This window comes from Sapajus apella, unplaced genomic scaffold, assembly GCF_009761245.1.
Source record: "Sapajus apella isolate SASKATOON/1434 unplaced genomic scaffold, GSC_monkey_1.0 scaffold42, whole genome shotgun sequence".
NCBI classification, from domain to species: Eukaryota; Metazoa; Chordata; class Mammalia; order Primates; family Cebidae; genus Sapajus; species Sapajus apella.
The window spans coordinates 18,777,928-18,805,417 of NW_022436982.1; the positions used below are offsets into that span (position 1 = coordinate 18,777,928).

General features: G+C 39.7%; 1 protein-coding gene and 1 non-coding gene across 13 annotated transcripts in view; one reads left to right on the top strand and one right to left on the bottom strand.

The window, feature by feature from the left end:
- FREM1 (FRAS1 related extracellular matrix 1) overlaps positions 1-27,490 on the top strand; it is a 191,757-nt gene that overhangs the window by 66,188 nt on the left and 98,079 nt on the right. For 11 of the 12 annotated variants that reach the window (XM_032300158.1, XM_032300171.1, XM_032300156.1 and 8 more), the window contains 8 exons: positions 4,457-4,551; positions 7,923-8,224; positions 9,808-10,004; positions 15,746-16,069; positions 18,890-18,998; positions 21,696-21,827; positions 25,414-25,758; positions 26,484-26,626. In XM_032300158.1, the coding sequence (XP_032156049.1) occupies positions 4,457-4,551; positions 7,923-8,224; positions 9,808-10,004; positions 15,746-16,069; positions 18,890-18,998; positions 21,696-21,827; positions 25,414-25,758; positions 26,484-26,626 (1,647 nt within the window). Of the gene's footprint in view, positions 1-4,456; positions 4,552-7,922; positions 8,225-9,807; positions 10,005-15,745; positions 16,070-18,889; positions 18,999-21,695; positions 21,828-25,413; positions 25,759-26,483; positions 26,627-27,490 lie in introns of those variants that run through there. The other variant, XM_032300160.1, reaches the window with a different exon arrangement.
- On the bottom strand, positions 16,825-16,931 carry LOC116566180. Its single transcript, XR_004275779.1, has one exon. It is a non-coding gene; the product is annotated as a U6 spliceosomal RNA (small nuclear RNA).

The window sequence follows — 27,490 nt, forward strand, 5'->3', positions numbered from 1 at the left end:
ACCTTTATATTTAAGGGTATTCTATGGCAAATCCTTTTGTAGAGTGAAGAGTTACCTCCTAATTCACTGGGTCTGAAAAGTCTGTATTCTCTTACACTGTTTTTGCTTAAAGTAGGAGTTACCTTTATACATAATTTTAAAAATTGCATCTGATTTTATTACTTGTTCCTACTGTCCTGTAACTTTGCTCCCAGGGCAAACAATCTTGAGAATATTCAACACTAGATGCTTCTGCTGCTTCTGGAGAAATGGACCATTCTCTTTTGCTGAACTATGAACATTATTTTTTCATTTGGCTAAAGAAACATAATCCATGAGGTTATTCAAAAGTGGTACTAGTTATTGCAGACAGTGAATAAAAAGACTTAGATGGATACTAGCTCAATTGGTATCTCTAGACATTTCATTTACCACACTTAGAGACCCATTCTGAAACACATCAGTATTCTATGGAAGAGGGCCTCACATTGCACGTATTTCTGATGTGATAGTATTTCTGATGTGATAGTAACCAAATGTCTCTGCCTAGTTACAAGATTTTATTGTCAAAGAGCTTTAGATGGGTATCTAAAAATGTTAGATTACAACAATGGCCCCACGTGTTAGCCATTGTATTCCCAAGTGTTTGGTAGTTGCAACGTCTCCTCAGTTACTCCCAATTATACTTGCATTTTGAATGTGTTTTGATTGGCACTTATGAGTCAGGGAAAAAGAAGACACCTGGGATTGCTCATACTGGAACCCCAATGTGCTAAATAAGATGACGAAGCAATACAAATAAGCTCAGCACTGGGCAACAGAGACCCAACTACAGGGACTGGGGTCAAAGGGAAATTGCAGGCTGATTGCAGGGGCTCACACCTGTAATTCCAGTAGATTGGGAGCCTGAGGCGGGTGGATCACTTGAGGCCAGGAGTTGGAGGTCAACCTGGTCAACATGGTGAATCCCTATCTCTACTAAAAATACAAAAATTAGACAGGGGTAATGGCACACACCTGTAAGCCCAGCTACTCAGGAGGCTGAGGCACGAGAATTATTTGAACCCGGGATGCGGAGGTTGCAGTGAGCTGAGATTGTGCCACTGCACTCTAACCTGGGCAACAGTGTGAGAGTCCTTCTCAAAAAACAGACAGTCAAATGGAGAATGCATCCCATAGAATTTTGAGAGAGGGTAAAATAGGATCCTGATTCTAGAGGACTGGGGTAAAATAGGGTCCTGCTCCTAGAGGACTGGGGTAAATTAGGGCCCTGCTCCTAGGGGTATATTAGGACCCTGATCCTAGAGGACTGGGATAAATTAGGACCCTGATCCTAGAGGAGTGGGGTAAATTAGGGCCCTGCTCCTAGAGGGCTGGGGTAAATTAGGACCCTGATCCTAGAGGACTGGTATAAATTAGGACCCTGATCCTAGTGGACTGGGGTAAATTAGGGCCCTGATCCTAGAGGGCTGGGGTAAATTAGGGCCCTGATCCTAGGGGACTGGGGTAAATTAGGGCCCTGATCTTAGAGGACTGGGGCCTTTGATAACACAGGAACCCAGGGGTGTGCTGGCACATGAGTGTCTTATAAAGACTGATGATTGATAATATGGTACCTCTTCCAATCAATACATTTTGAAAAGTCATTCAACATTTATTTAGAAGTGGGGCTGAGTATTTTGGGAAAAAGACAAGAAGCAAAATTTCCATTAGTAGCTTGCAGGAGCAAGCTGTCTAAGCTGTCTTCCAGTTTGGACCTCAAGCATGCATGCCCAACTGAGCTAAACAAAAGCTCTGCAGATGACCAGATTCTCCTCCTTAGTAGGCAATTTGGGGAGGATCTATTGTTACCTAAACCAGCCTCTAAGAGCTCTCCTCTTTCTATCCCAAATGGCCTCTGTCTCCTTACCATATATGGCACCTTCTCTGAAAGAAATAAAATGGTCTCCATTATCTATTTTTAGTGATGTTTGAATGGTTCTGATTGCTTGGCCTGTTCCAAGGCACTGAGGAGGAAAAAAGGATCCAAGTAACTAGAACTATGTAAAAAACATTTGGTTACAAGAATCAAGGATTGTAATAGACCTGCAAGTCATCTCCATCTCACACTCTGATTTGAAGGTAGAATTCCAGTTACTAGAAAGACAATATAGAGAAGAAACAACAAGTTGCCTGGCTGATTTAGGAAACTCTTGGCTGCTGAGAAATACCTCTGAATATGCTGATTCCCTAGCCTGCTGTTGCTCATTTTAAAAAAGTAGAATCAAGTCATGAATACTTAGTGTATGTATTTCCTGAGGCAGATATGATATCTCAAATGGGATTTATAGGCTCTAAAGTCAGTATGTGATTTGTATCTTCTAATATTTATTCTACGGTAAAGGAATTCATTAAAATATGGAGTTTCATCACCTTTTTTGGCCAAATGTTAGAACTTTGTGTTAGAGAAATCTGTATCATGGGAAAACTTTGTTCTTCGAACTGCCAGGTGATCATTGCTATTTGTTATTCTCATGATTTCAACAAAAACAAGATTCCAAGTCAAGTCTCTTTCGTTTTGTTTTGTTGAATTTGTGCTTGATTTTTAACCCAGGATGGTTCAGCCCTCCCCTAGGGGTTTATTTCTTATGGAGTTTTAGAAATTAAGCATAACTAAATGCACGTGCACAGGTGTACACACACACACCACACACATGCACACACAGCCTAAACATTATTCTTTAATAGAGCTTAGTAATAAGCTGAAAGCCAAGCTTATGTGAACCCATTTCTAGTGAGACGACTGTATTAACACCCTGCTGTGTAATGAACAGTTTCATGTGATTTGCACAGAAAATGTTTTGTTTAACATCTGTTCAATTAGTGTTTTCATTTCATTACTGAAGTTTGTCTTAGGACCAACAGGTACATTTTCCTATTGAATATTTGGAAAGGGATTTCAATTGGTGCACACCAGTGCCTTCTGTTTAGATAACCCTCTTGCTGTAGTCAATTAGCTGAGGTCGACAGCAATATGTTTTCCTTATGTTTTCGGACAAGACTCCCTCACACATGGCACTTCTCACACCTAGCCCAAAGCAAGAAATATGCTGGGTGGAAAAGCCCCCCAGGTTAGTGCCGAACTTGCTTTTCATATAGGAAATATAGCAGTAAGAAAGTATCTCTAGTTTGAACCAGTTTACTGTCATTAAAGTGAGTAATGAGTTAGGAATGTGTGACAATTTAATTATAAGTTGTAATTGAAAAGCAGTTGAAGTGGAAAAAAACAAAGCTAGACAGTAATTAGAAAAGGATTTAGCTCTCCTTTGTTTTAGTTAGTAAATTTATGGACAATTACGGTTGTTGCCTTTTATGAAAGGAAAACATATTATGAAACATAAAACAGATGTTTCTTTTAACAAAGCAGATTGTCTCTTTATTACCATGACTATTTGTCAATGATATGGGGAAGGTCTTTGCTTTATCTTCTTCCTAGTTGTCAATTAAAAAGAGGAACCAATGATATCTGTGGGAAAAGAAACTCATTTGTATTAAAGTCTTCTCTGAGTAGATTCTGTTGTTTGAAAATGTTTGAGCCTGTGAAAAAGTACAGCCAAAACACCAATGGTGAACATGCATACATACTTCAAGGGTATGTCTTAGAACTCTACCAAAGTCAGATTGGGCAGAATGAGGGGCATGATGTGTGGGACAGATGATTCTTCTAAAAATCAGGTTCCCAAAATATAGCAGTTGGCAATGTCCTTAATAATTCTGAGTGAGGTGAGACAGTTCACTATAATTTTATTTTAATAGAAGAAATTGCTTTTAGGTTTCTATTTGTCTTATCAACCATTTCTTCTATTACCTAACTAATAAAAGTATATAAGACACAAGTATTGTGTATATAAGACACAACTGTGTGTCTTTTGCAAGTACATAAGACACAACTCTGGGTCATGCTGGACTCTGATTAACCACAATAGTGTCCATAGTCAGTGGCTTCATCTTTGAATATGAGAATACTATTTGGAAGAGAAAAAAATAAAAGGAGAATGCAGGTATACAGAAAGAATACAGTGTGTCTGAGGGTAGGTTAAAGAACACGTTTTCATGCAGACACACAGAAAAAAACTCTCTAACTCAATTGCTGTGAACCTCTGAAGTGGGTAAATAAAATTTTAAAAAATGAAACCATGTTTTAAATGTACTCTAGGTGGTAAAAAGACACTTATTTAGAGAGTTAATTGTCCTTTAACTAATTTTCTTGATCTGCTTTGGTTTTCACAATTTAGATATTCTCAAAACAAGACACAGCTATGTAAGTAGGACCGTGAGTGGGTTTGGGGGTGGGGTAGAGGTGGTGGTGGTGAAGACACACACACATACACACTTTGCTAACAGACCATAGTTTCTCTAGGCAGTACTCTCCTGCCAAAATGGTAGATCTTGTACCAATTTTCTCATAAATATGTATCCAATTCTTCACGTGAACTAGGTCTTTGACTGCCATTTCCTTCCCAATGAAGTCAAGTATGTTCACAATGGTTGTCCAATTCTTGATGAAGACACAGTGAAGCTCAGACTTTACAGGTAAGTGGCACAAGAACATCGTTCATATGCTGCCAAGTAACCATTCTGTGTAATTTGAAGGCTTTTCCCATGGATATGTATTGTTATGAGGGCAGTTAATGTACTCCAGACAAGAAAGTGGAGGCCTGAGTGGATGAGGCAAGATTTGTAGCCAACTTCCACTTATTTCCATTTGTGTCATCTTCCTCAGGGTTCTTCTGTAGCCAATTTTTAGCCCTGTCCTGTTTCCCTCTGGTGTCCTTATATAGGTATCTCTGGAGTTTCAACCCACCACTTATGGTGGAAAATGGAAACCATAAAAATACAAATTCTTAATGAGAATTAGGAGGAAAATGTATCCCAAAAATGAATGAAATTCTTCTTTTTTATTACCAGCTGCTTAGTTACAGAAAGTGCAATATCTTCCATTTTAAAACATATTAAATATTTAAAATTCTTTAAAAATCAACTATGAAGTTAAACATGGAATGACCATAGAAGAGAGCAATTCTACTCATATGTATATACACAAGAAAAATTAAAACTTATGTTTTACACAAGAATTTGCACATGAATGTTCACTGCAATATTATTTATAACAGCCCAAAATGGAATAAATCCAACTGACTAAAGGTTAAACAAAATGTGGTATATTCATATAATGGAATATCATTCAGCCATAAAAAAAAGAATGAATCACTGATAAGGACTACAACATGGATGAACCTGGAAAACATTATGCCAAGTAAAAGAAGCCAGGCACAAAAGGTGCCATATTGTATGGTTCCATTTGTATGAAATGTCTCGAACTGGCAAATCATATAGAAAGAAAGTAGATTAGTGGTTGCCAAAGGCTGGCGGAGGGGAAATGAATCCCTTTTGGGGGTGATGAAAATGTTCTGGAATTAGGTAGTCATGATGGTTATACAACCTCGGGAATACACTAAAAAAGTCTGAGTTGCATATTTTAAAAGATGAATTTTGTGGTGTATGAATTATATCCCAATGAAAATTAAATTTAAGCACATGATCATGGTATTTCTGACTTCATAAAAGTAACAGAATTCGTGTATATGGAGTAGGCCCTTATATGGTTTTTTTACTTGGTTTTTATTGCTTTTAAGAATATTTCATTTAAATATGTTGGGGTGAATTTCCTTTAGGCACTAGACTAATTCAAAAGACCTTTGTAGAAGACATTGTAACAGTGAATCATTCTACAAACATTGATGACGACCTATTATAGGTCAGGCTGTACACTGAGCATAAGAAACAAAAGGGGGAGAATACATTATTTTAGTGCTCGTAGTCTAAGGCAAAATATGAGCAGGTAATTACAATGCAGAGCAAATGCTGAAAGAGAGACACAAGCAAAATACTGTTCAGAAAATGAAGTGGCACCCAAGAATTCCTTAGGGAGATATGAAATTAGCATACAGGCCATTTGATGTTTGTAAGACTTTAGAGTTAAAAAACAAACTAAAGAGCTCGCATGGAAGGGATGGGAAGGGTAATAGGGAGTTGCGGGGGACGTGTGGTTAGTTAATGGGTACAAACAGTAGTTAGAAAGAATGAGTGAGACCCAGTATTTGATAGCACAGCAGGCTGTCTATAGTCAGTAATGATTCAATGGCACATTTTAAAATAACTACAAGAGTGTAATTGGATTGTTTGTAACAAAAAAAGATAAATGGACTGGGCAAAGTGGCTCACGCCTGTAATCCCAGAACTTTGGGAGGCCAAGGTAGTTGGATCACCTGAGGTCAGGAGTTTGAGACCAGCCTGGCCAACATGGCAAAACCCCATCTTTACTAAAAATACAAAAATTAGCTGGGCATGGTGGCATGCACCTGCAGTCCCAGCTACTCGGGAGGCTAAAGCAGGAGAATCTCTTGAACCTGGGAGGCGGAGTTTACAGTGAGCCAAGACTTTACAGGTAAGGGGCACAAGAACATCACTCATTTGCTGCCAAGTAACCATTCTGTATACTTTTGAGGGCTTTTCCTCTGGATGTGTGTTGTCACGAGGGAAGTTAATAGATCCCAGACAAGAAAATAACAGAAACTGGAGGCCTGAGTGGATGAGGCAAGTTTTGTAGCCAACTTCCACTTACTTCCATTTGTGTCATCTTCCTTAGGGTTCTTCTGTAGCCAATTTTTAGCCCTGTCCTGTTTCCATTGCACTCCAGCCTGGGCAACAGAGTGAGACTCTGTCCCAAAAAGAAAAAAAAGACAAATGCTTGAGAGAATGGATACCTCATTTATTAAGATGGGATTATTATACATTACATGCCTATATCAAAGTATCTCATGTATCTCATAAAATATACCTCATAATATATATATATATTTCATACATATCTATATACCCACAAAAATTAAAAATAAATTTAAAAAACGTAATAAAGCTGATGAATTCTTGCTGCTCCCACTCCTTCTTTGGGTTTCTAGGCTGCTGGGAGGTTGGAAGAGTATACATGAAAGGCGGGGTTAGAGGATCTTCTTCTACTCTTGGTCCTAAGCACATTTAAAGTAAAATATTCAGAGGAGTAGGCAGCAGAAGATCAGGGAGCATGCTTAGTCCCCTCTTACCACTTCTCCTCCTCCAGCCCCTTTGGCAAGTTACCTGAGCTTGTTATGCCTCAGTTTCTTCCTCCATAAAATGGGATTAACAATGTCTATCCTAGGTTTTTATAAGGATTGAATTATACACTACTGTAAAGAATTTAGCATATTGCCTGGGCCATAATAAGAGCACATCAATTAGAAGCTGCATTATTGATGCATGCTAATCACTTATTAATCTTCTCTCTTCAAAAAAAATGAAAACCCCTCTCTTTTAGACTCTGCAAACACCCTGAGATTCGAGTTGCTAAAAAGATAGATGAAATGGAAGTGGCAATTGCTGAATATTTTTTACATGCCAAGCATTGAGCTGGGCACCCAAACTAGGCTGCAAATGACCCCCCATGTAGTGGTATTTCTGAAGGGCAAAAAGGCCTGAATGCTTCAGAGACCACTCACTACTTCACTCCTGAATTAAAACTCAATCCAGAAATTATACATGCTTAATACTCTTAAATTACACACGTGCTAGAATTAGACTCTGAGGTCTCAGCAGTCATTAAATATCCATATGCACGATGAGTTTGAGAGCAGGTGTTAAAAGAAAGATGTTGGGAGGAAAAAGTGGCAGGAAAAGGTGTTGACACCAGGGTAAAGAGAAGAAGGGAAGAGAACAGAGAGGCTGGGGGTAGAGCCTGAAACAAAATCCAAACTTAATCTGTGGCACAAATTTTGTGAAGGCCAATCTTTAAGCATCCAGCTGAGTACACAGGTATAAGAAATTTCTGAGCACCAATTAATATTGCTTTTGCCGTGTGTTCTCCACAGATTTACTGAAACAGATACCTTCATAGAAACCTTTATCCTGCGGGTCTATCTCCTGGAACCAGACTGTAACATCATCCGTATGAGTAACAATGTGCTGGAGGTGCCTGAATTCAATGGACTGTCCCAAGCAATTGATAAAAATCTGCTCAGATTCGATTATGATAGGATGGCTAGCCTGGAATGCACGGTCAGCCTGGACACTGCGAGAACTCTACTGCCAGCCCATGGTCAGATGGTGCTGGGGGAGCCTCGGCCAGAAGAACCTCGTGGAGATCAGCCACACAGTTTTTTCCCGGAGTCCCGTATGTCTTTTAATGCTTATCTGGGTGTTATTAAAATTGACAAAAATATCCATCTATGTTCACCTTCCACCATGAGGAAGAGTTCTAGTTAACTTATACAAATTTTAGCTGGCTGAACAGTGTCAGTTAGTAGTTAAGAGCACAGACTTTGCAATCAGAAAGACCTGGTTTTGAGAACTTCCTCCACTCTTTATTTTCTGTGTAATTTTAGTTATTAACCTGTCTAAGCCTCTCTAAAATGAGAAAGGATAATAGCTGCCCTGTAGCGTTGGGTAAGGATAAGAGTGAATGAGATTATACATATACGCAGTGCTTAACACAGTGTCTGGCTCACAGTAGGTACTCATTAATTGTCAGCTGTTATTAGTAATAGCAACAGCAGTAGTTGGTGCATTTATGGACTATTATTGGATTATGAGCAAGTTTGAAGTAAAGCTAGTTGGTAGCAATGATAGATTAAATTAGGAAGAGTTGATGGATAACATTCTTTCTGCCGTTCACTCAGTCAATATATTTTGGGCATCTCCTGTTCTCTGTAGAAACTATGAGAAACCAAGAAATATAAAGGATAATCAGAGTAATGGTAGTAATACTTTGAATTTGGACAGAATGACAAATTAGAGGCACATTTATTCTATTTTGTACATCAGAGAAATGAGACTCAAAAAAAAAGAAAAAAAGCGGGTGGCTGGGCATGGTGGCTCACACCTATAATCCCAGCACTTTGGGAGGCTGAGGCAGGAAGACTACTTGAGACCAGGGGTTCAAGACCAACCTGGAAAAACTAGCAAGACCCCATCTCTACAAATTGTTTTTTAATTTTAAAGTGACTTATGATTATTACATACCAAACAAGGGTAAAAAATACGGTTGTTCAGAGATGTGAAGACTGTTAGAGAATTACAGTTTTCAGTGAGAAACAGAATGTTGGTTCAGGTGATCAAAGAATGTTTAAAGGAAGGCTTAGTGAAAAGACTAAGTGGACCTAGGAGGATATGCAGGATTTGAATGAGTGATAGCCACACGGGGAGGGGGTTTCAGTGAGCAGACAGTCTAGCGGAGATTGTATGATAGAGACATGGAAGCTGGTGCTGTAGAGGAAAGACTGGAGCTAGACTGTGGAAGGCCTGCAGTGAGTCACTGGTCTATTTGTCAGAGATGTTCAAGCCTCAGAAAACACATTTTATTATATTTTCTCTCAGTTTAACTTTTTTTTTTTTTGAGACAGAGTTTCGCTCTTGTTACCCAGGCTGGAGTGCAATGGCACAACCTCGGCTCACCGCAACCTCCGCCTCCTGGGTTCAGGCAATTCTCCTGCCTCAGCCTCCTGAGTCTCTGGGATTACAGGCACTCAGTTTAACTTTTGGTGGGGGAGGGCATGGTGAGACACCTGATCAACTGTTTTGTAGTAAAGAAAATTACAAGCTTTCAGAATCGTGACAAGCCACCCAGTGATTGGAGGGTACACAAGTATTCTTGAAGCAGTGAGAGGGAATAAGTATTCATGGGAGGGAGCACTGGTTTTTAAATTTCGCAATTGTTATGTTTAAGTGACTATCTTAATCCAATGCTGTACCTTCTAGAACTGGGAGCAAAACTGAAGTGTCCAGGTGGAAGATGTACCCCAGGATTAAAGAAAATAGAAAGCCTCAAAGTGAGCTGTGAGGAGTTCCTGCTGATGGGGCTTCGTTATCAGCATCTGGATCCCCCTTCACCCAACATCGATTATATCTCCATCCAGCTGGACCTCACAGATAGCAGAAGTAAAATTGTGTACAAGGTAGAGCTTGGGTTTATGTGTGGGCTCCCCCAGGATTCACAGTAAAAGAGCCAGTTACATGGGGGTACTCATGCCAGCTCTCATGCCAGGAAGAGTGCCTGTGTTTTGGGGGTGAAACTACCAGTGACTCATTGAAACTGCAGGCTTATTGGTTCTGCTAGTAAGTGCTTAAAACAGTCGTTTGTATATAAAATTTCCCTTCTCTGGTTCTCTTCTAGGTCCACTATCACTACAGCGATTTGGGAAGAAGTGGGGCTAGCTATATGCTAACCTTCCTCCTTTACCTCCACTATTCTTCAGCTGTCACTTGACCTTTTATAATACCTTCTCTTTGATGCTTCCTTCTGTCCCTCTTGAAATCAGGGGGCCCCCTCTGCAACGTCACAGGAAACTAGTGGGGAGGAGAATCTCAGTCTCATGTTTATGTGTGTCACAGATTTGTCACCCTTCCAGGCTTTGGGATGAAGGGCTGGCTCATCACGGAGACAGGCTTCCAAACACCTCCTGCATCTTCCAATTGCTTTTAATTCTCTTGTCTTTCCTTTTGATCTTTCTATATTGAAATAATTGCATTCCATTTATTGGAAATATTTAACATGCTGTGCTGCTGATTCATTCACTCTATAATTTGTTTATTTGGGAAACCGGGGAAACTGTGTACCTGCTGAAACAGCTCAGATTTTGTGCTGATGAAAGATGATCCAAGATGAGTTTGGAAATACTTCTATCTTTCACTATCTGGCTTCTCACAGGGATTTCTCCTAAGGGGCCCTGTCAACTATTGAACATTATTACTCCAAGGAATTGATATGACAAGGAATCATAAAGAAATGATAAAACAAAATCATAGAATTGAGATCTGGAAAAAACTGTGAGGCAGACTAGTCAAATTGATCAGGTAAATCACTTGGGTAGCTTTTCAAGGATAAATTTCTGAGTCCAGCTAATAGTTAAGAGCATGGACACTGGGCACAGATTGCCTGGGTTCAAACATCTATTTAACTAGCTGTGTGACTTTTGGTCTCATTTTCTTCAACTTAAAGTGGGATTAATAGTACCTACTTCTTAGAGTAACTGAAAGGATTAAATGAGAAAATACTTGTTATGTGAATGACATAAAACTTGGCACATAGTAGCACTATACATATTGCTGGTTTTAAAAGTCACCCAGTAAAAAACTCATCAGCCAGGTTTGCAAAATCAGACTGGGTTTAGCTCAAGCTTCCTGTTTTATAGTGGTGGCCCTGAGGAGTGACATACTTTGTTCAGACAGACCTACATACTAGGTCTACAGACAACTATCGGATGTTTTCTGTTTGATTTAACACAAAAACTCCTTTCACTTTTAATGATTTCTTATGTCCGTTGAAAAAATTGGAGCCATTTTTGTTTTTGACCAAATTTTCTCATTTTTTTCCTTGCTATATTGAATAGGGCTTTATTTGTTTATATTTTAAAATCTATTTTATTGGGAGTTTATCCCTTTACCTTCTTACTTTGTTTATTATTAACATATTCTGTAGCTTATTTGGCATGTCATAAAACAGATTCATTTATGAATATAAAAGTAGTGGGCTCACTGCAGAGAATATTTAAAAAACACAGAAAGCAAGATAAGAAGAAAATAAAAGTAGCTGTATTTGTACCATTTTTACATACACACACACATGCACACGTGCATGCCAGAGTTGGTTTTATTTTATGAAATCAAATTTGTACTTTATGTGAAGTTTTGTATCTTGTTCTTTTGTTATTTTTATGGCTATACACTCAATTCTCATCATGTGACCAAATGACCATTCACTCACAATTTCTTCCAGATTTTTAAAAGTCTCCTTCCTTACATTTGCCTTTTTAATCTATCCGAAATAAAATTTTATTACGTGATGAAATACAAGGAACAGTTTTTTCCAAATAGCCCAAATTTTCAACACCATTCATTGGACAATTAACTTGTTTCCCATTGATTTTAGATGATCTTCTATTATATAGAAAGATATAATGTATACAATTTCAAGGCTAGCTCTTTTGCTTTTTAGATTTACCTAATTATTCTTTGTCAATCTCATATTATTCTAAACATAATAGGCCTGTAATTATCTTACAGGCAAGCTGTTTCTTATCACTTCTCTTCAAAATTTTCATAGCCATTGTCACCTAGACTTAGTTCCAAATAAATATAATTAAATTATTTATGTTAGTTTCAAAAAAAGCAGCCCCTAAGGATTTTTGTTAGTATCCAGTTAAAACTATAAATTATTTGGGAAAAATTAGAATAATGAAACATTTATCATATAGAGTCTTTTCATCCAGAAATGAAGTATCTCACTTCATTTGGACAAAGGTTCTTTTATATGATTCTGTAAAGTTTATAGTTTCCTTCATGTAAATTGAGCATACTTATTAAGTCCAGCCCCAGGCCCTTTGTTTTTGTGAACCTATTGTGAATAGAATATTTTTCTCCCATTATATCTTCTCATCGGTTATTTATGATAAACAGAAAAGCTATTTTTGGAATAATTTTCTTGTATCTGGCATCTTTCCTAAATTCCATTATTTTAAGAAATTCTCAATTCTTTGGACTTTTAAAGACCATAATTACATCTTTCACAAATGATGATAATTTTGTTCTTTCTTTTTCTTTAATTATTCTTCTTATTTTTGCTCATTCCCCACTGGGTTGAGCAGAACAATATTTAATGTTATTTATAAGAATCTTTGTCTTATTTTTTTTTAAATATATATTTTATTGCATTTTAGGTTTTGTGGTACATGTGAAGAACATACAAGATTGTTGCATAGCGTCTCATATTTTTTACTAATGTCAGTTGTCCACATTGAATTCATCTTTGGAATTATGTGGTCTCTCTGCTTTTTCCATTATGCGATAAATAATTTGTATCACCCTTTTCCTTTTAATCTTTCCATGTAATTTTAAGTGACTTTCTTGTAAGGTACATATAATTTGGACATTTTTATGGAATTTCAGAATATTTGTCTTGGATAAGGAAATGCAAACTTTATATTTGTGGTAGTAATAGACACATTTTTTTCTATCATGTTTTATGCTTTCTTGCTAACTAAAAAAATTTGTCTTGCAAAATAGATGGGTTTTTTTTTGCCTTTATCTTTCCTTATTTGACAATTCTTTAACACATTTTATGTTTCATTTGGAATTAATTCTAAACTTAAAAATATTATTAAGCCTACATTTGTAATATATACAGTCAAAAAATGAAGTGAACTGTCTTGGCTCCTTCCTATGTATGATGAGAATTGATCCAATTGATCCTTTCTCCTGGCAATTACTTTGTTTGTATAATTTGCAATTTCAGTTCTAGCATATGATTTTTATACCTCATTATAAGCAGAAGTCTCTTTCAACATTTGTATCCACTTTATTAACATGTTTAAAATAACGTACTTATTTAGACTTGACTCTAGACTGAATTAGTCTTAGCGTTCAGCATCAGTCCTTTTAAATCACAATTGACCCACTCTTGAGTTTTCTAATTATGTGTCTTCAAAGAATTTTTTCCCCAGTGGCACGTGAAGAGTAGATACTCTAAACCCTGGGACATCTCCGTATATTGTCCACCTAGCTTCATCAACCATGCAGTGGGAAGGGGAGGGGTTGATGGTCTCCTCTGTTCCTTTCTTGCAATTCTCTTTTCTCTGAGCATTGCTGGTTAGTTTCTGAACTTTCAGGCTGGTGGCAGGGGTGGTTTCGGAGAGTGGGAGAGGGGGATCTTACTTAATCAGGCACTGATGAGATATGATTTTATGATCTCTGAGCCTGGTAGATGTCTCAAGCTGCATCTTTGTCTTAGAGACAAATTCATGGTTTCTCTGGAGAGCCCCGTTGGTCTATCACTCATAGCTCTCTTAAGAGGATGTATTTCTAGTCTGAGTTGTCACTTGCAATTTCTCCTTTAGCTCCTAGGATTTGATTCCATCAACAGCATTTTGTTACTCGATTTTTGGCCTCTCGAGAGGTTTCTGAAGTTCAGGGTCCAGGAAAATCCCAGACCAGCCCTCTGCCCACTTGGCTCATATCTGGGAGCATTTATATGTCCCTTGCTGACACAAACAAGAACAGACTGATTATGGCAGAGTTATTATTATTTTTCTGCTTCCAGCCACTTAGCTTCCTCAGATATGAGCCCTGCATCAGCTCTCTGTGTGTGCTTCAACTGCAAGAAGCACATATTAAGGGATGGGGATATGGCATTGCCCTGCTCTTCCTGTTTCATGCCAGCATATGATGTCGAAGGTTGGGGAAGTAACTGAATACAACACCCCAAAGCACTCCTCTCTCCTGATCAATGTTTCTCTTACCTTTCTCAATCTTTTTATATTCTTATATGGGCAATAAAGTTCTGTAGTCTGGAACTAGTTCCAGACAACTTGCTTTGTAAATTCTGCATATTTTACTACCTGTCTTACATTCACTTGGAAATCTAATCTTTTTTATTGGAACTTTAGCATTCTGTTATACACAGATTACAACTCCTAGCCCAATGGTCAGTGTTAAGCAGTACTGGACTAATGTGAATTTGATAACTGAGCCTGGTCCTCTCAGCAATGAGATAGGTCAACTCCCATAAGAGCTGGCATCTACTGCTATGAGGATTCTTTTTTTCTTCTTTTTAGTGATAAAGTCTGACTCTCTTGCCCAGGTTAGAGTGTTGTGGCATGATCACAGTTCACCATAACATCAAACACCTGGGCTCAAGTGATCTTCCTGCCTCAGCCACCTGAGTAATTGACTATAGGTGTGCACCACAATGGCTAGGTAATTTTTTTATTTTTACTTTTTTGCAGAGACAGGGTCCTCGTTCTGTTGCCCAGGCTGGTCTCAAACTTCTGGCATCAAGCAATCCTCACACCTCGGCCTCCTAGAGTGCTGGAATTGCAGGCATGAGCTACCACACCTCACCCTATGAGGATTCTCTCTGCCCATAGCACTTGTTGAGATCTTAGTCCTTGTGGCACAATTTCATGGTTTCTTTGAAGGGTCTCTTGCTCACAGTGCTCTCATTTGGGAGGATGCATTCCTGCTCTCAGTGGTCACTTGCAATCCCCAATACCCAGCCCTTACTTGGAGATTTGGGGTCTTAACTAACTAGACAACCAAGCAACTATTCTTCATTTGCATGAGAACCAAATCTTAAAGACATTTTTCCTTCATTCTTCTCCTGCCCCCTTTAAAACTACATGACAGGAGGTGAGGAAGGCGGCTGGAGGCGGTTGTTGGTGGATGCCAGACTGCTAAATGCCTACTTTGGCTATTTCATTTGTTCTCACTTAATACTTGGGAGTCTAGTATTATTAATATTTTTATTTACAGCTGGAAAGAAAATGAGACTTAAGAGTTAAGTAACTTGTCTAAATCCACACAAATTTAAAGTGTTGGAAATAGAATGATAAGCACAGTTCCTTCTGATGCCAAAATAGGCGCTCCCTTCTTCCTGGCTGCATGTAAGAGTCACCAGGGATCTCGAGAAATACTGGTTTTCTGATCCCCTTTTTGAAACAATTAAGGACCTCTGCAGATGGATCCTAGTTACCAGCATGTGTTTAAATCTCCCCAGGTGATTCCAATATGCAGCCAGGTTTCAGGTCACCTAGAGGTCACATTCTCTAGGCTGTGGCTGTATTGAATATTATGCTATTGGCCCTGTATAATATTGCTTCATTCATATTATTTCCTCCTTTGTATTTTCTTTCTCCTTCAAAAGTCAGAGAGTGCATGGCTGCCTGTCTATATCAGAGCTGGAATTCCAAATCAGATTCCAAAGGCTGCGTTCATGGCCATGTTTATTCTGGAAGTGGATCAGTTCATCCTGACCTCCTTGACTACATCAGTTCTGGACTGTGAAGAAGACGAGACCCCTAAACCTTTGCTGGTGTTCAACATTACTAAAGCCCCACTTCGGGGCTATGTGACTCACCTGTTGGATCACACCAGACCGATCTCCTCATTCACCTGGAAGGATCTCAGTGACATACAGATCGCCTATCAGCCACCAAACAGCAGCCATTCTGAGAGGAGACATGATGAGGTGAGGAGAGACAAAGGTTCGAGCCTAGTCAGAAGTCACAGGGTTAGTTAAGAAGCCCCTACCTTGAACCCTCAGGTTCCTTTGTACATTCACTGCCTCAGAAAAGAATCAGTCACTGTAAATCAGGATGCAAACTAACTGCCCAGAGGAGCCAGGCAAGTGGGGTCAATGAGCAAACCCCACTGAGGGGCTCTGAGGCAAACTGAAGCAAGAGCCAGCCCCTCAGGAAGCAGCTGCCACTCAGCCTGTGCCCACTGCTGCCCGGTAAGGATACAAGTGTGCCCACTGTTGCTGTGGCACTCATGTGCCAAGAGAAGTTGGAGAATGATACATTTTTTGGTAAAATGCTTAAATTCTTGAATAAAGAAAACAAGTAAAAATTGTAGTGAAATGTATTATGCCAGCTACCAAATATTTCTGAGGGCCACCTTTGGCCCAGGGCTCACCAGTTTGAGAACTGCGGGCCGTCTTCCACAGCCTTCCTGCATCACAGAGACCACTGAAGTTAGAGATGGCTTATGTTTACAATTCTTTTACCTAAAAAAAATGTTTTGGTGTGTTTCTTCTTTTTAAGTTCTGGGGTACATGTGCAGGATGTGCAGGTGTGCTACATAGGTAAACATGTGCCATGGTGATTTGCTGCACCCATGAACCCATCACCCAGGTAGTAAGCCCAGCATGTATTAGCTATCTTTTCTAATGTTCTCCCTCCTTCCACCCCTTACCCTGACAGGCTCCAGTGTGTGTTGTTCCCCCAGAATATGGAATGTTTCATGAATTTGTGTGTCATCCTTGTGCAGGGGCTATGCTAATCTTCTCTGTATCATTCCAATTTTAGTATATGTGCTGCCAAAGTGAGCACACAATTCTTTTTTTTTTTTTTTGGATGGAGTCTTGCTCTGTCACCCAGGCTGGAGTGCAGTGGCACGATCTCGGCTCACTGCAACTTCCACCTCCTGGGTTCAAGCAATTCTCCTCTCTCAGCCTCCTAAGCAGCTGGGACTGCTGGTACACGCCACAGTGCCCAGCTAGTATTTAGTATTTTTAGCAGAGATGGGTTTCACCATATTGGCCAGGCTGCTCTTGAACTTCTGACCTCATGATCCACCTGCCTCGGCCTCCCAAAGTGTTGGGATTACAGGTGTCAGCTATGGCACCCTGCCTACAATTCTTTTATTAATCAATTCTTTTATTCTTTCTTTGTGAGAATTTTTTATGGGAATACTTAATTTTAATTAATAACACAGACTCAGGATAGGAGCTCCCATAGTCTCATTTGATAACTTATTTCACAATGAAACACTGTCCATCAGAAAGGTGCTGCTTCTATCTAAATCTCCTTTGCTTCAGGTTCAACCTCTTTCCTCTGGTTTTGTACTCAATGGGAGTGGAGGACAGCTGGTTAAAGTCTTCCACATAATAACGCTTCACATACTTAAAGACCTGCCAGCAACTTGATTCAAACAGGATGGAAATTTTAAACCAGCAGACTGATACAGACTTGAGTTCAAGTTTATTAAGGAAAATGAGTGTCCCTGGGGTTACCAAGTTGTCCTCTATTGTAATGTAGGCATTTTCAGCATGTAGCCTCAAGGGGAGACAAAAGACTTCAGGCTATAAATGCTGTGCTTTGCCTTCTGCTTTTATTTCCCCCTCTTCATCATAGTCCCTGGCCTCCCATGCCTTCCCTGTTAGGAAGTAATTTCTCATTGCATGTCCAGTCTTCCTTGGAGCTCACAAATAGAGCACTGCTTTTCTGGCCACTTCCTGGCATTGTATAATGTGCTCTTAAAGCAGAACCTGTGCAGAGGTGTGATTTTTTTTCATTAGAAGGTAACTCAGTTTTTTCAGTGGAGATCACACACTTTTCAGGTTGTATGGACTGGAAGCCCTGGGCCAGGGGCCCAACTGAATACATATTAACATTATGCCTCCAAAAATGACACCTCCTGCCCATGGAGTTTCATTTTCAGTCTGTTGCTTTGGCAGCCTTGAATCAGTTTCTTTTGTTATTCAGTATTTGCTGATATATTGCTGTCTGATTATTTATCTTATCCTCTCCCACCAACCACATGTTCTTCAAAAGTAGGGAGCATGCCTTGCATATTTCTGTGTTATACCTCTTTCTTCTCTGCTAACATCTGGTGCAATGTATACACAGTGTGTAACAAAGATCAAAAGTCACCACGTAGCCCCTACTTATTTGTTGTGAATTTCATGAAAGCAAAGTTGAAATATTTAAACATTTGTCTAGTGGGATAGATGTCTCTAGATCAGAGTTTCTTGATAGTAGCAGTATGACGATTGCCGTTTTGTATCAGATAATTATTTTGTTTGGGAGGCTGTCCTGTGTACAGTGGGATGTTAGTATCCCTGGCCTCTACCCGCTAGATGACAATAGCATTCTCCTACACGCCCACTTCTGAAACCAAAAATGCCTGCAGACATTCCCAAAAGTCCTCGAAGGGGACATCACCCTTAGTTAAAAATCACTTCTCTAGATCTTCTACCTTTGAGAGAGATTTAAGCGACTGAATGTGGGAATGAGTTAGTCTCCTGAGCCAGTGCAGAGACACTTCTCCAGTATATTACCAATTTTAGATGAATACTTTTATGTAGAAGAAAATTTAAAAATACTGCTGAAGTAAGGAACAAGATCTAGAACCTGAAAAATTCAAACCAGGTTGTCAAAAATGAGATGTGGGAACAGCAGACACCTGAATGTCTGTTTGCCTCTGTGTGTGGGTATACTCCAGAATTAACACCACTTTACCCTGTAACGTTTCAGTGTGTGGCTCACTTGCATCTGGTTGTTTACAGGTAGAATTGGAGGTATACGACTTCTTCTTTGAAAGGAGTGCACCTATGACCGTCCACATCTCCATCAGAACAGCAGATACAAATGCCCCCCGTGTATCCTGGAATACAGGTAAAGCTCAATATAAGGCATCAAGCAACATAGCCCTGAAGGGAATACAAGAAAGTAGATGGGTCAGGAAAGAAAGGTAGTTTTATTCCTATTTCTTACATGAGGCAACTGAAGCCCAGATACATTAAGGGCATCAGATAGTAGCTTTTTTTTTTTTTTTTTAATTTCTACTGGCAGTGTGAGAAATTTGTATCCAGGATTCCTGTGTCCTGAGTCCAAGTTATTTCCCCTGCTGGAGATATGACAAAAGGACACCTTTCAACTGAATGAAGCAAAAAAGTAACTGTGCTACTGAGCTGTAGTGGGACTGAAATCTCCAACTCAAATTGTTCCAGGGGATTGGAGAAAGGTTTAGCTTTTGTGATCCATAGTGTATTTTTATGTTGGGCTGCATGGAAACTAGAATACATAAATAAGCGCTTTAACTGCTTTAACATATGCCTTTCTATGTTTCTCAATTCTGAGTGGACTTATGTGATCAGACGTAAATGTGGAATGTAAATGGAGATTTTTTCCATTGTCACTGATCCCATTGATACCGTTTGAAACATAAGCAGCGGTGTTAGATTGCATTAGGGGAAAATATCTGTGTCTGATTTAAATCCTCAGGTGGCAGCTTAAACAAGCTGCTTGGTGCGTAGGTACACGTGGGTATGTGTTTGTATGTATGCGAGTTTCTGTAGAGATAGAGAACATCAGATGAGCAGCCCTGATTTATAATTCTGGCTCTGTATCCCACTCTACCGCTGTCAGGAGGATGATGAGAGAAAAGATGGAATTGGTAAGCTGAAGTTTAGGAATAATCACATGTTGCATGGACGCCTGCTTTAGCATAGAGACAGAATAGTCTGTATATGTATGTGTGATCGGTGACATCCAGGTTTGTTCAATGTCATTTTGGCTACTTTGAACATCAAAACATTCTTTAAAAAGAATCCTTTTTAAAATAAATGTTTGATTATTATGAACTTGATCTGTATCATCATTGAAATTTGAAGAATACTATACATTTAAAGTTATTATTTCACCATGAAGATATAACAAATGTTAGTATTTTCTTGTATACATTTCTAGGCTTCTCGATTTTCCGTCTGCTGTGCTTCTTGACACCTTGTCCTGTACACTCCTGGTTTCCAAACCCCTACTGCCAGTCACAGAGATTCTTATGCACCCTTCCTTCCCTCCTTCCTTCCTTCCTTCCTTCCTTCCTTCCTTCCTTCCTTCCTTCCTTCCTCCTTCCTCCCTCCCTCCCTCCTCCCTCCTTTCCTCCCTCCCTCCTTCTTTCCTTCCCTCCCTCCCTCCTTCTTTCCTTCCTTCCTTCCTTCCCTCCCTCCCTCCTTCTTTCCTTCCTTCCTTCCTTCGCTACCTCTCTCCTTCTTTCCTTCCTTCCTTCCTTCATTCCCTCTCTCCTTCTTTCCTTCCTTCCTTCCTTTCTTCCTTCTTTCCCTCTCTTTTCTCTCTCCCCCTCCTTTATATATGTATTAGCCCAGTTCCTCTAGAAGACAGACCCTGAGGCAGATCAGATGTACGAACCCCATGCTGAAATCAAGAGTAGGGGGAAACGTAGCATGGCTGAGCTGGTCACAGCTTTATAAGATAAAGCAGATTTCTCTGTACTGCCAATGTCTCCAGAGAGGAGATGGAAGCTCTGTGTCTGGGAAGAGTTAAAAGTGGGGTGGGGAAAACTTCAACAATCTAATGGTCAGTTCTTTCCCGTTTCCTGTCTTTAATGGGTTAAGGTTTACTTCACTGGATTGTTAACCTTCCACATGCCCAGATTGTGTTACCTGGCCCCTCTTAGCAGCCATTGCACACACTCCCTGGGTCCCCTGGTGTAAGACCTGACCAGTCACAAGGTTGGTCCTGCCACCACCAGAGGGCAGTGGAGGTAGCTGGCTGCATCAGAAGATGACACAGTGGAGACAGGAGGACTTTACAATGTTGGAAACTGGGAATCCTCTTGGGGCAGCTGCAGCTAGAGAACAGGTTGTGGCCGGGGTGGTGGGTGAGGCTGGCAGATATGAGGGAAGTATAAGATAGGTCCAGCAGCACACTGCCTTGTGATTCGACCAGCTTGCTCTGTCCCTTGCAAGATTCTCTGCAATCTGTTGTAATATTGGAGTTAATAGTACTAAAAATAAAAACAGTACTAAAAATAAAAGCAAATTACAGTTTCTTGAAAAGCTTTTAAAGATCCAGTATTCAGATGGTTTCATGAGTGGAAATTAATTCATCTTTTCTTAAGCAGGCATGTTGGCATGTCATAGAATTTGCCAACATCTTTTTCTTTTTTCTTTTGCTTTAAGTTCTGGGATATATGTGCTGAACATGCAGGTTTGTTACATAGGTATACATGTGCCATGGTGGTTTGCTGCATCCGTCAACCCGTCATCTAGGTTTTAAGTCCTGCATGCATTCCCCCCACTTCCCTGACAGGCCCTGGTGTGTGATGTTTCCTTCCCTGTATCCATGTGTTCTCATTGTTCAGCTCCCACTTATAAGTGAGAACATGCGGTGTTTGGTTTTCTGTTCCTGTGTTAATTTGCTGAGAATGATGGTTTCCAGCGTCATCCATGTCCCTGCAAGGGACATGAACTCATTCTTTTTTATGGCTGCATAGTATTCCACAGTGTATATGTGCCATATTTTCTTTATTCAGTCTGTCATGCCAACACCCTTTTCTCCTTTCTCTCATAGGTCTGAATCTCCTGGAGGGGCAGTCTCGAGCCATCACTTGGGAACAGTTTCAGGTTGTCGACAATAATGACATTGATGCTGTCCGGCTAGTCACCGTTGGTGGCCTGCAGCATGGATGGCTGACATTAAGAGGTGAATGATCCAACTTGATAACTTAGCAAATAATCCAAAAGTATTTTCTTCAAAAGTATATTTAACAGATATATGTAGCATCTCTTGGGCCCCATTTCTCAATGAAATTGTCAAATGCAGAAAATCTGGAGATCTTGAAACCATTGACTTTTGTGTTCAGATGCTCAGATCAATGTCTAACCATTTATAAACAGTACGTTGTGCGCAGCTCGTTGTTTAAACCTCACTTTTGCTTTCTGGATGCCATGCAAGGCTCCTTCTAAGTTTATTCCTTAACCAGTTATTTTTTTTTCCAGTTGGAGGACAGTGTTTTTTTATTTTTCTACTTCAAAAAACTATATTGAAAAATTAGGCTGGATGTGGTGGCTCACGCCTGTAATCCCAGCACTTTGGGAGGCCAAGGCAGATGGATCAACTGAGGTCTAGAGTTCAAGACCAGCCTGACCAACATGGTGAAACCCCATCTCCTAAAAATACAAAAATTAGCTGGGCATGATGGCAGGACACTGTAGTCCCAGCTACTAAGGAGGCTGAGATGGGAGAATTGCTTGAAACTGGGCAGCGGACGTTGCAGTGAGCCAAGATCATGCCACTGCACTCCAGCCTGGGCAACAGATCAAGACTCTGTCTCAAAAAAAAAAAAAGAAAAATCAATGCTTAATGAATACTTTAGTAATAATGATGTTATGTTATTAGAAGTAGTTGTCATATTTTAAAAGAAATGAATTTATAATTATTCTATAGGATGATAATTAACAAGGTAATAATTCTAATACAAGTAATATTTATACTTTATGATAAAATAAGCCATTCCTTATAATGAGCTCAGAGAATTTAATGCAATTATCTTCTTAGTTTGCCTAAACGTAAAGCAGAAAGAAAGCTCTCATTATCATTTGTGATTAGGGAATTCTGGAATCAAAAACAAAATGATAAATGTATGATAAATCCTCCTGCTTAATCCCAGGATAGTGGGATGCCAGTTTAAATCTGGGTGTATCAGTCAGGGTGGGTGTGCAGTTGTATGTAAGAGAAATCTAAGTGCAGTGGCTTGAAAATTAATTATTTTCTTCATGTCTTTGAAGCTGGAAGACACAGAAGGAACAATGAAAGAAGTCATGCCATGAAAGAAGTTTGCTCTATTTAAAACGTTTTCCCAGGAGCACAATACAACAATTTCCACTTAGATTTTCTTATCAAACTATGTCACATACAACTCCTCAGTCCAAGGGAGTTGGGAAGACTGAGTATTTTTTTTTTATTTGAGACAGAGTCTTGCTCTGTCACCAGACACCAGGATGGAGTGTAGTGGTACAATCTTGGCTCTGAGTAGCTGGGACTATAGGTGCACGCCACCACACCCAGCTAATTTTTATATTTTAGTAGAGATGGGGTTTCACCATGTTGGCCAGGATGGTCTTGATCTCTTGACCTCGTGATCTGCCCACCTTGGCCTCCCAAAGTGCTGGGATTACAGGCACGAGCCACAGCGCCCTGCAAGACTGAGTATTTTTAATTGACTGTATTGCTATGCAAATACAACTAGGATTCTGTTACTTAGAAAGAAGCATAACTTGGCTCTTGGGCAAGGAAGTGTTAAATTGTTTATTCCTCTAAGGTCTTTAACACAACTGCATGGTGTGAAGAGAGTAATGGGGTGCACCTGCCATTAAGAATTGTAAATCTCTGGCGATGCGTGGTGGTGGCTCATGCCTGTAATCCCAGCACTTTGGAAGGCCAAGACTGGTGGATCACTTGAGGTCAGGAGTTCAAGACCAGCCTGGCCAACATGGTGAAACCCTGTCTCTACTAAAAACACAAAAATAGACAGGCATGGTGATGCATTCCTATAGTCCCAGCTACTTGGGAGGCTGAGGCAGGAGAATCATTTGAACCTGGAAGGTGGAGGTTGCAGTGAGCTGAAATTGTGCCACTGCACTGCACTCCAGCCTGAGTGATAGAGGGAGACTCTGTCTCAAAAAAAATAAAAAGAATTATAAGTCTCTGAAGAAAACAAAGCATGTTTATTAATACTATAGAAATGAAATGGGGAGTGGGAGCCCATAATGCAATGATGTTCTAGGTTCAGAGGAGATAGAAAATAGTATGACATGACCATTTATTAAGCATTCACTTTGTACTGTGCAGAGCATTCTGTATACTTTATCTCATACCAGCTTTATAATGTTAGATACTATTATTCCCATTTTACAAATGGCTAATCTGAGACTTAGAACAACTGACTTATCTAAGGTTACACACCTAGAAAATGGCAGAACTGGGATTTGAACTTAGTCTGTTAGATATCAGAGCTCTAGCTCTTGGTCTTTGAGCCAGTAATTTTCAGAAGGGCTTTATAACACTGGTTGTGGCCTCCTTCCCACCCACCTCTGAATGTCTAATTCAGCAGGTCCAGGATAAGCCCTGAGAATTTGCATTTCTAACAACCTTTGCAGATGGTACCAAGGCTGCTGGTTTGAGACCACTCCTCTAAGAACTGCTGCCATGTAGAATGGTAGCAATTAGCTGAAGAATAACCAACATTTACTGTAGGCTTACTATTGCTTAAATTTTCTCATCCTTGCCATGGATTATGAGGTATTTATATTAGTAAGGGTTCTCCAGAGAAATTAAACCAACAGAATATCTGTCTCTCTCTCTCTACCTACCTACCTACCTATCTGTGAGGTGATTTATTATGGGAATTGGCTGATGTAATCTATCTGTCTATCTATCTACCTACCTACCTACCTACCTACCTACCTACCTATTTATGAGGAGATTTATTATGGGAATTGGCTTATGCAATTGTGGAAGCTGAGAGGTTTCATGTTAGGCTGTTGGAGAACCAGGAAAGCCTGGGAAGTCATGGGCATTAGTCTGAAGGGCTAAGAACGAGGGAAGCTGATAATGTAACTCCCAGTCCAAAGCCAAAGGCTTGAGAAGCTGGGCAAGGGGAATGGAGAGAGTGAGTGGGGTGGAGAGAGGTGGAGGGTGGAGGGACACATGGGGGTGTTAGAGGGTGGCTGGTTTATGTTCCAGAGTTCAAAGGCTCAAGAGCCAGGAGCTCCAGTGTCAGAGAGCAGAAGATGGAAGGAGAGAGAGCATTTCCCTTTCCTCTGCCTTTTTGTTCTATTCAGTTCCTCAATGGATTGAATGATGCTTGCCCACAAGGGTGAGCGTGATCTTTTCTCAGTCTACTGATTCGAATGCTAATCACTTTAAAAGACAGCGTCTTCACAGAACCACCCAGCAGTAATGTTTTACCAGTTGTCTGGGCATTCCTTAGCCTAGTCAAGGTGATGGAAAAAGTTAAAACCATCACAGCACTGTTATCCATGTTTTACAGATGAGTTTCATAAATTAGATACCTTGCTCAAATCTGTACAACTAATACATGTTGCAGCCAATATTCAAAACTAGATGTATTGTCCCAGAACCCACTAACAATCTGTAGTTTTTCCAGATGAGGGAAATACAGGCTGCACATTTTCCATAGCAGCCTCTGCTGTAGTTATGCTTTTCCCACAGCTGCTACTCCTGCACCTTCTCTCTCAATCTGCTCCATCTCTGCTCTCTCCCTCAGAGGGGAAAGGATTTCTCTTCACTGTGGCTGACCTCCAGGCTGGAGTTGTTCGCTATCATCACGATGACAGTGACTCCACCAAAGACTTCGTGGTCTTCCGGATATTTGATGGCCATCACAGCATCCATCACAAATTCCCCATCAACATCCTGCCCAAAGATGATAGTCCCCCGTTCCTCATAACCAATGTTGTGATTGAACTGGAGGAGGGGCAGACCATCCTGATCCAGGGATCCATGCTGCGAGCTTCAGATGTGGATGCCAGTGATGACTACATCTTCTTCAATATCACGAAACCTCCACAGGCTGGGGAGATCATGAAGAAGCCAGGGCCAGGACTGATAGGTAAGTTCTGGGCCGTTAAGATCATTCGAATGCCATTCACTCTTCCATGGAGAACCTTCTACGCACCCTTCTGGGTTTGCTGAATTGTGTCAGAGTTTGCACTAAGGTGAACATCAAGTTTCTGAAGTAAGATAGTATTTTTATTCTCATTTTATAATGAGGAAGTCTGAGATTTAGGAAAGTTAATTTGATCTATCCAAGCTTCTACATCTACAGATTTCCAGAGCTGAGCCTCAAAGTAACAATTACACTATGAAAAATTAGATCAACCAAGCAAGGTGATAGAACAAATTAGTCTAAAAGGAGATGTTTGGACTAGTCTAGATTATTGATAATTTCATGAACAACATTTATTTACATTTTGTTAGAATCACTTAATAACTGCTTCTTAAAGTAGGTAGATCCAGAGTTTGACAAAACAGGGATCAAGTAAGTAGTTAGTGTTACTTTGTATATTTGAAATAAGAGTAAGTTTCTTGAAAATATTTTTCTAATGCCAATTTTTCCATATATCAAGACAGATGTAGTGACTTCAGTTTTCCTGCTTTATTATTTATTATTTTTCTGCTTTATTATTTACCTTTGATGAAAACATTTAATGCAGATTCCTTGGGTACATAGAACATACTAGACAGATAAGACTTTTGAAGATAAGTTCAATATCATTTTACCTTGATATTCGATAGACTCGTACAAAAGTATGTGGTGTTTTATGGACCCAATAGGCTATCCTGTGCCTGGTTTCCTTCAGAGGGATTTGTTTAATGGAATCATTTATTATCGTCACTTTGGTGGAGAAATATTTGAAGATTCTTTTGAATTTGTCCTGTGGGACAGCCATGAACCTCCAAATCTTTCAGTGCCACAGGTAAGAGGCTGTTTCTGAACACTTTCCTAAAGTCTTGTGCACAGGTATCAATCCTGGGAGATGTGGTTAGAAACCACATGAAACAGGTTTCAAGGTTTAAAGTTTGGAAAACAATGGATCAAATACAATTAAGTAGATTTTTTTGGAATAGGACTACTAAGATATTTACTTTTTGAAAGAGTTTTACATATATCTATGTATTCAGTGTTTCAAGGTCACTTAACTATGGGACCCTTTTATATAGAGCACCTCAGAAAATTTTCTTGTCTCCTGACACTCAAGAAAACATTTATTCTGTATGTGGTGATTGAATTGTGGGTTCTAGAGTTGGGCTGCCTGAGTTTCCCTCTTGATCTTGACACTGACTAACTGGTCAACCCATGCCCCAGTTTCCTTATCTGTAAAACAGATAATAGTAGAACCTTCCTTTAGAGTTATTGTGAAGGTGAGATAATACATATAAAGTACTGAGAATGTTTTGGTACATAGGAAACAATAAATACATTAGCTACAATTTATTATTGTCTTTGAAGAGCTAAGAGTTTCTTACTACCACTAAAGGATATAATTTAAATGCATAGAGTGTAGAAATATGTTTAAGCAAACATTGCCATATAGAAATTATGGAAAGTGGAGTCCATATAGTGTCTGGACAACTGTAATAGACTCCTTGAAAGGAGAGGATGGTTGATAACAGAGATTTTTAAAAAGGACAGCTGAAATCAAGTGATTACTTGATATGGTTTGGCTGTGTCCCCACCCAAATCTCATCTTGAATTATAACTCCCACAGTTCCCATGTGTCATGGGAGTAACCCAATGGGAAGTAATTGAATCATGGGGGTGGGCCTTTCTCATGCTGTTC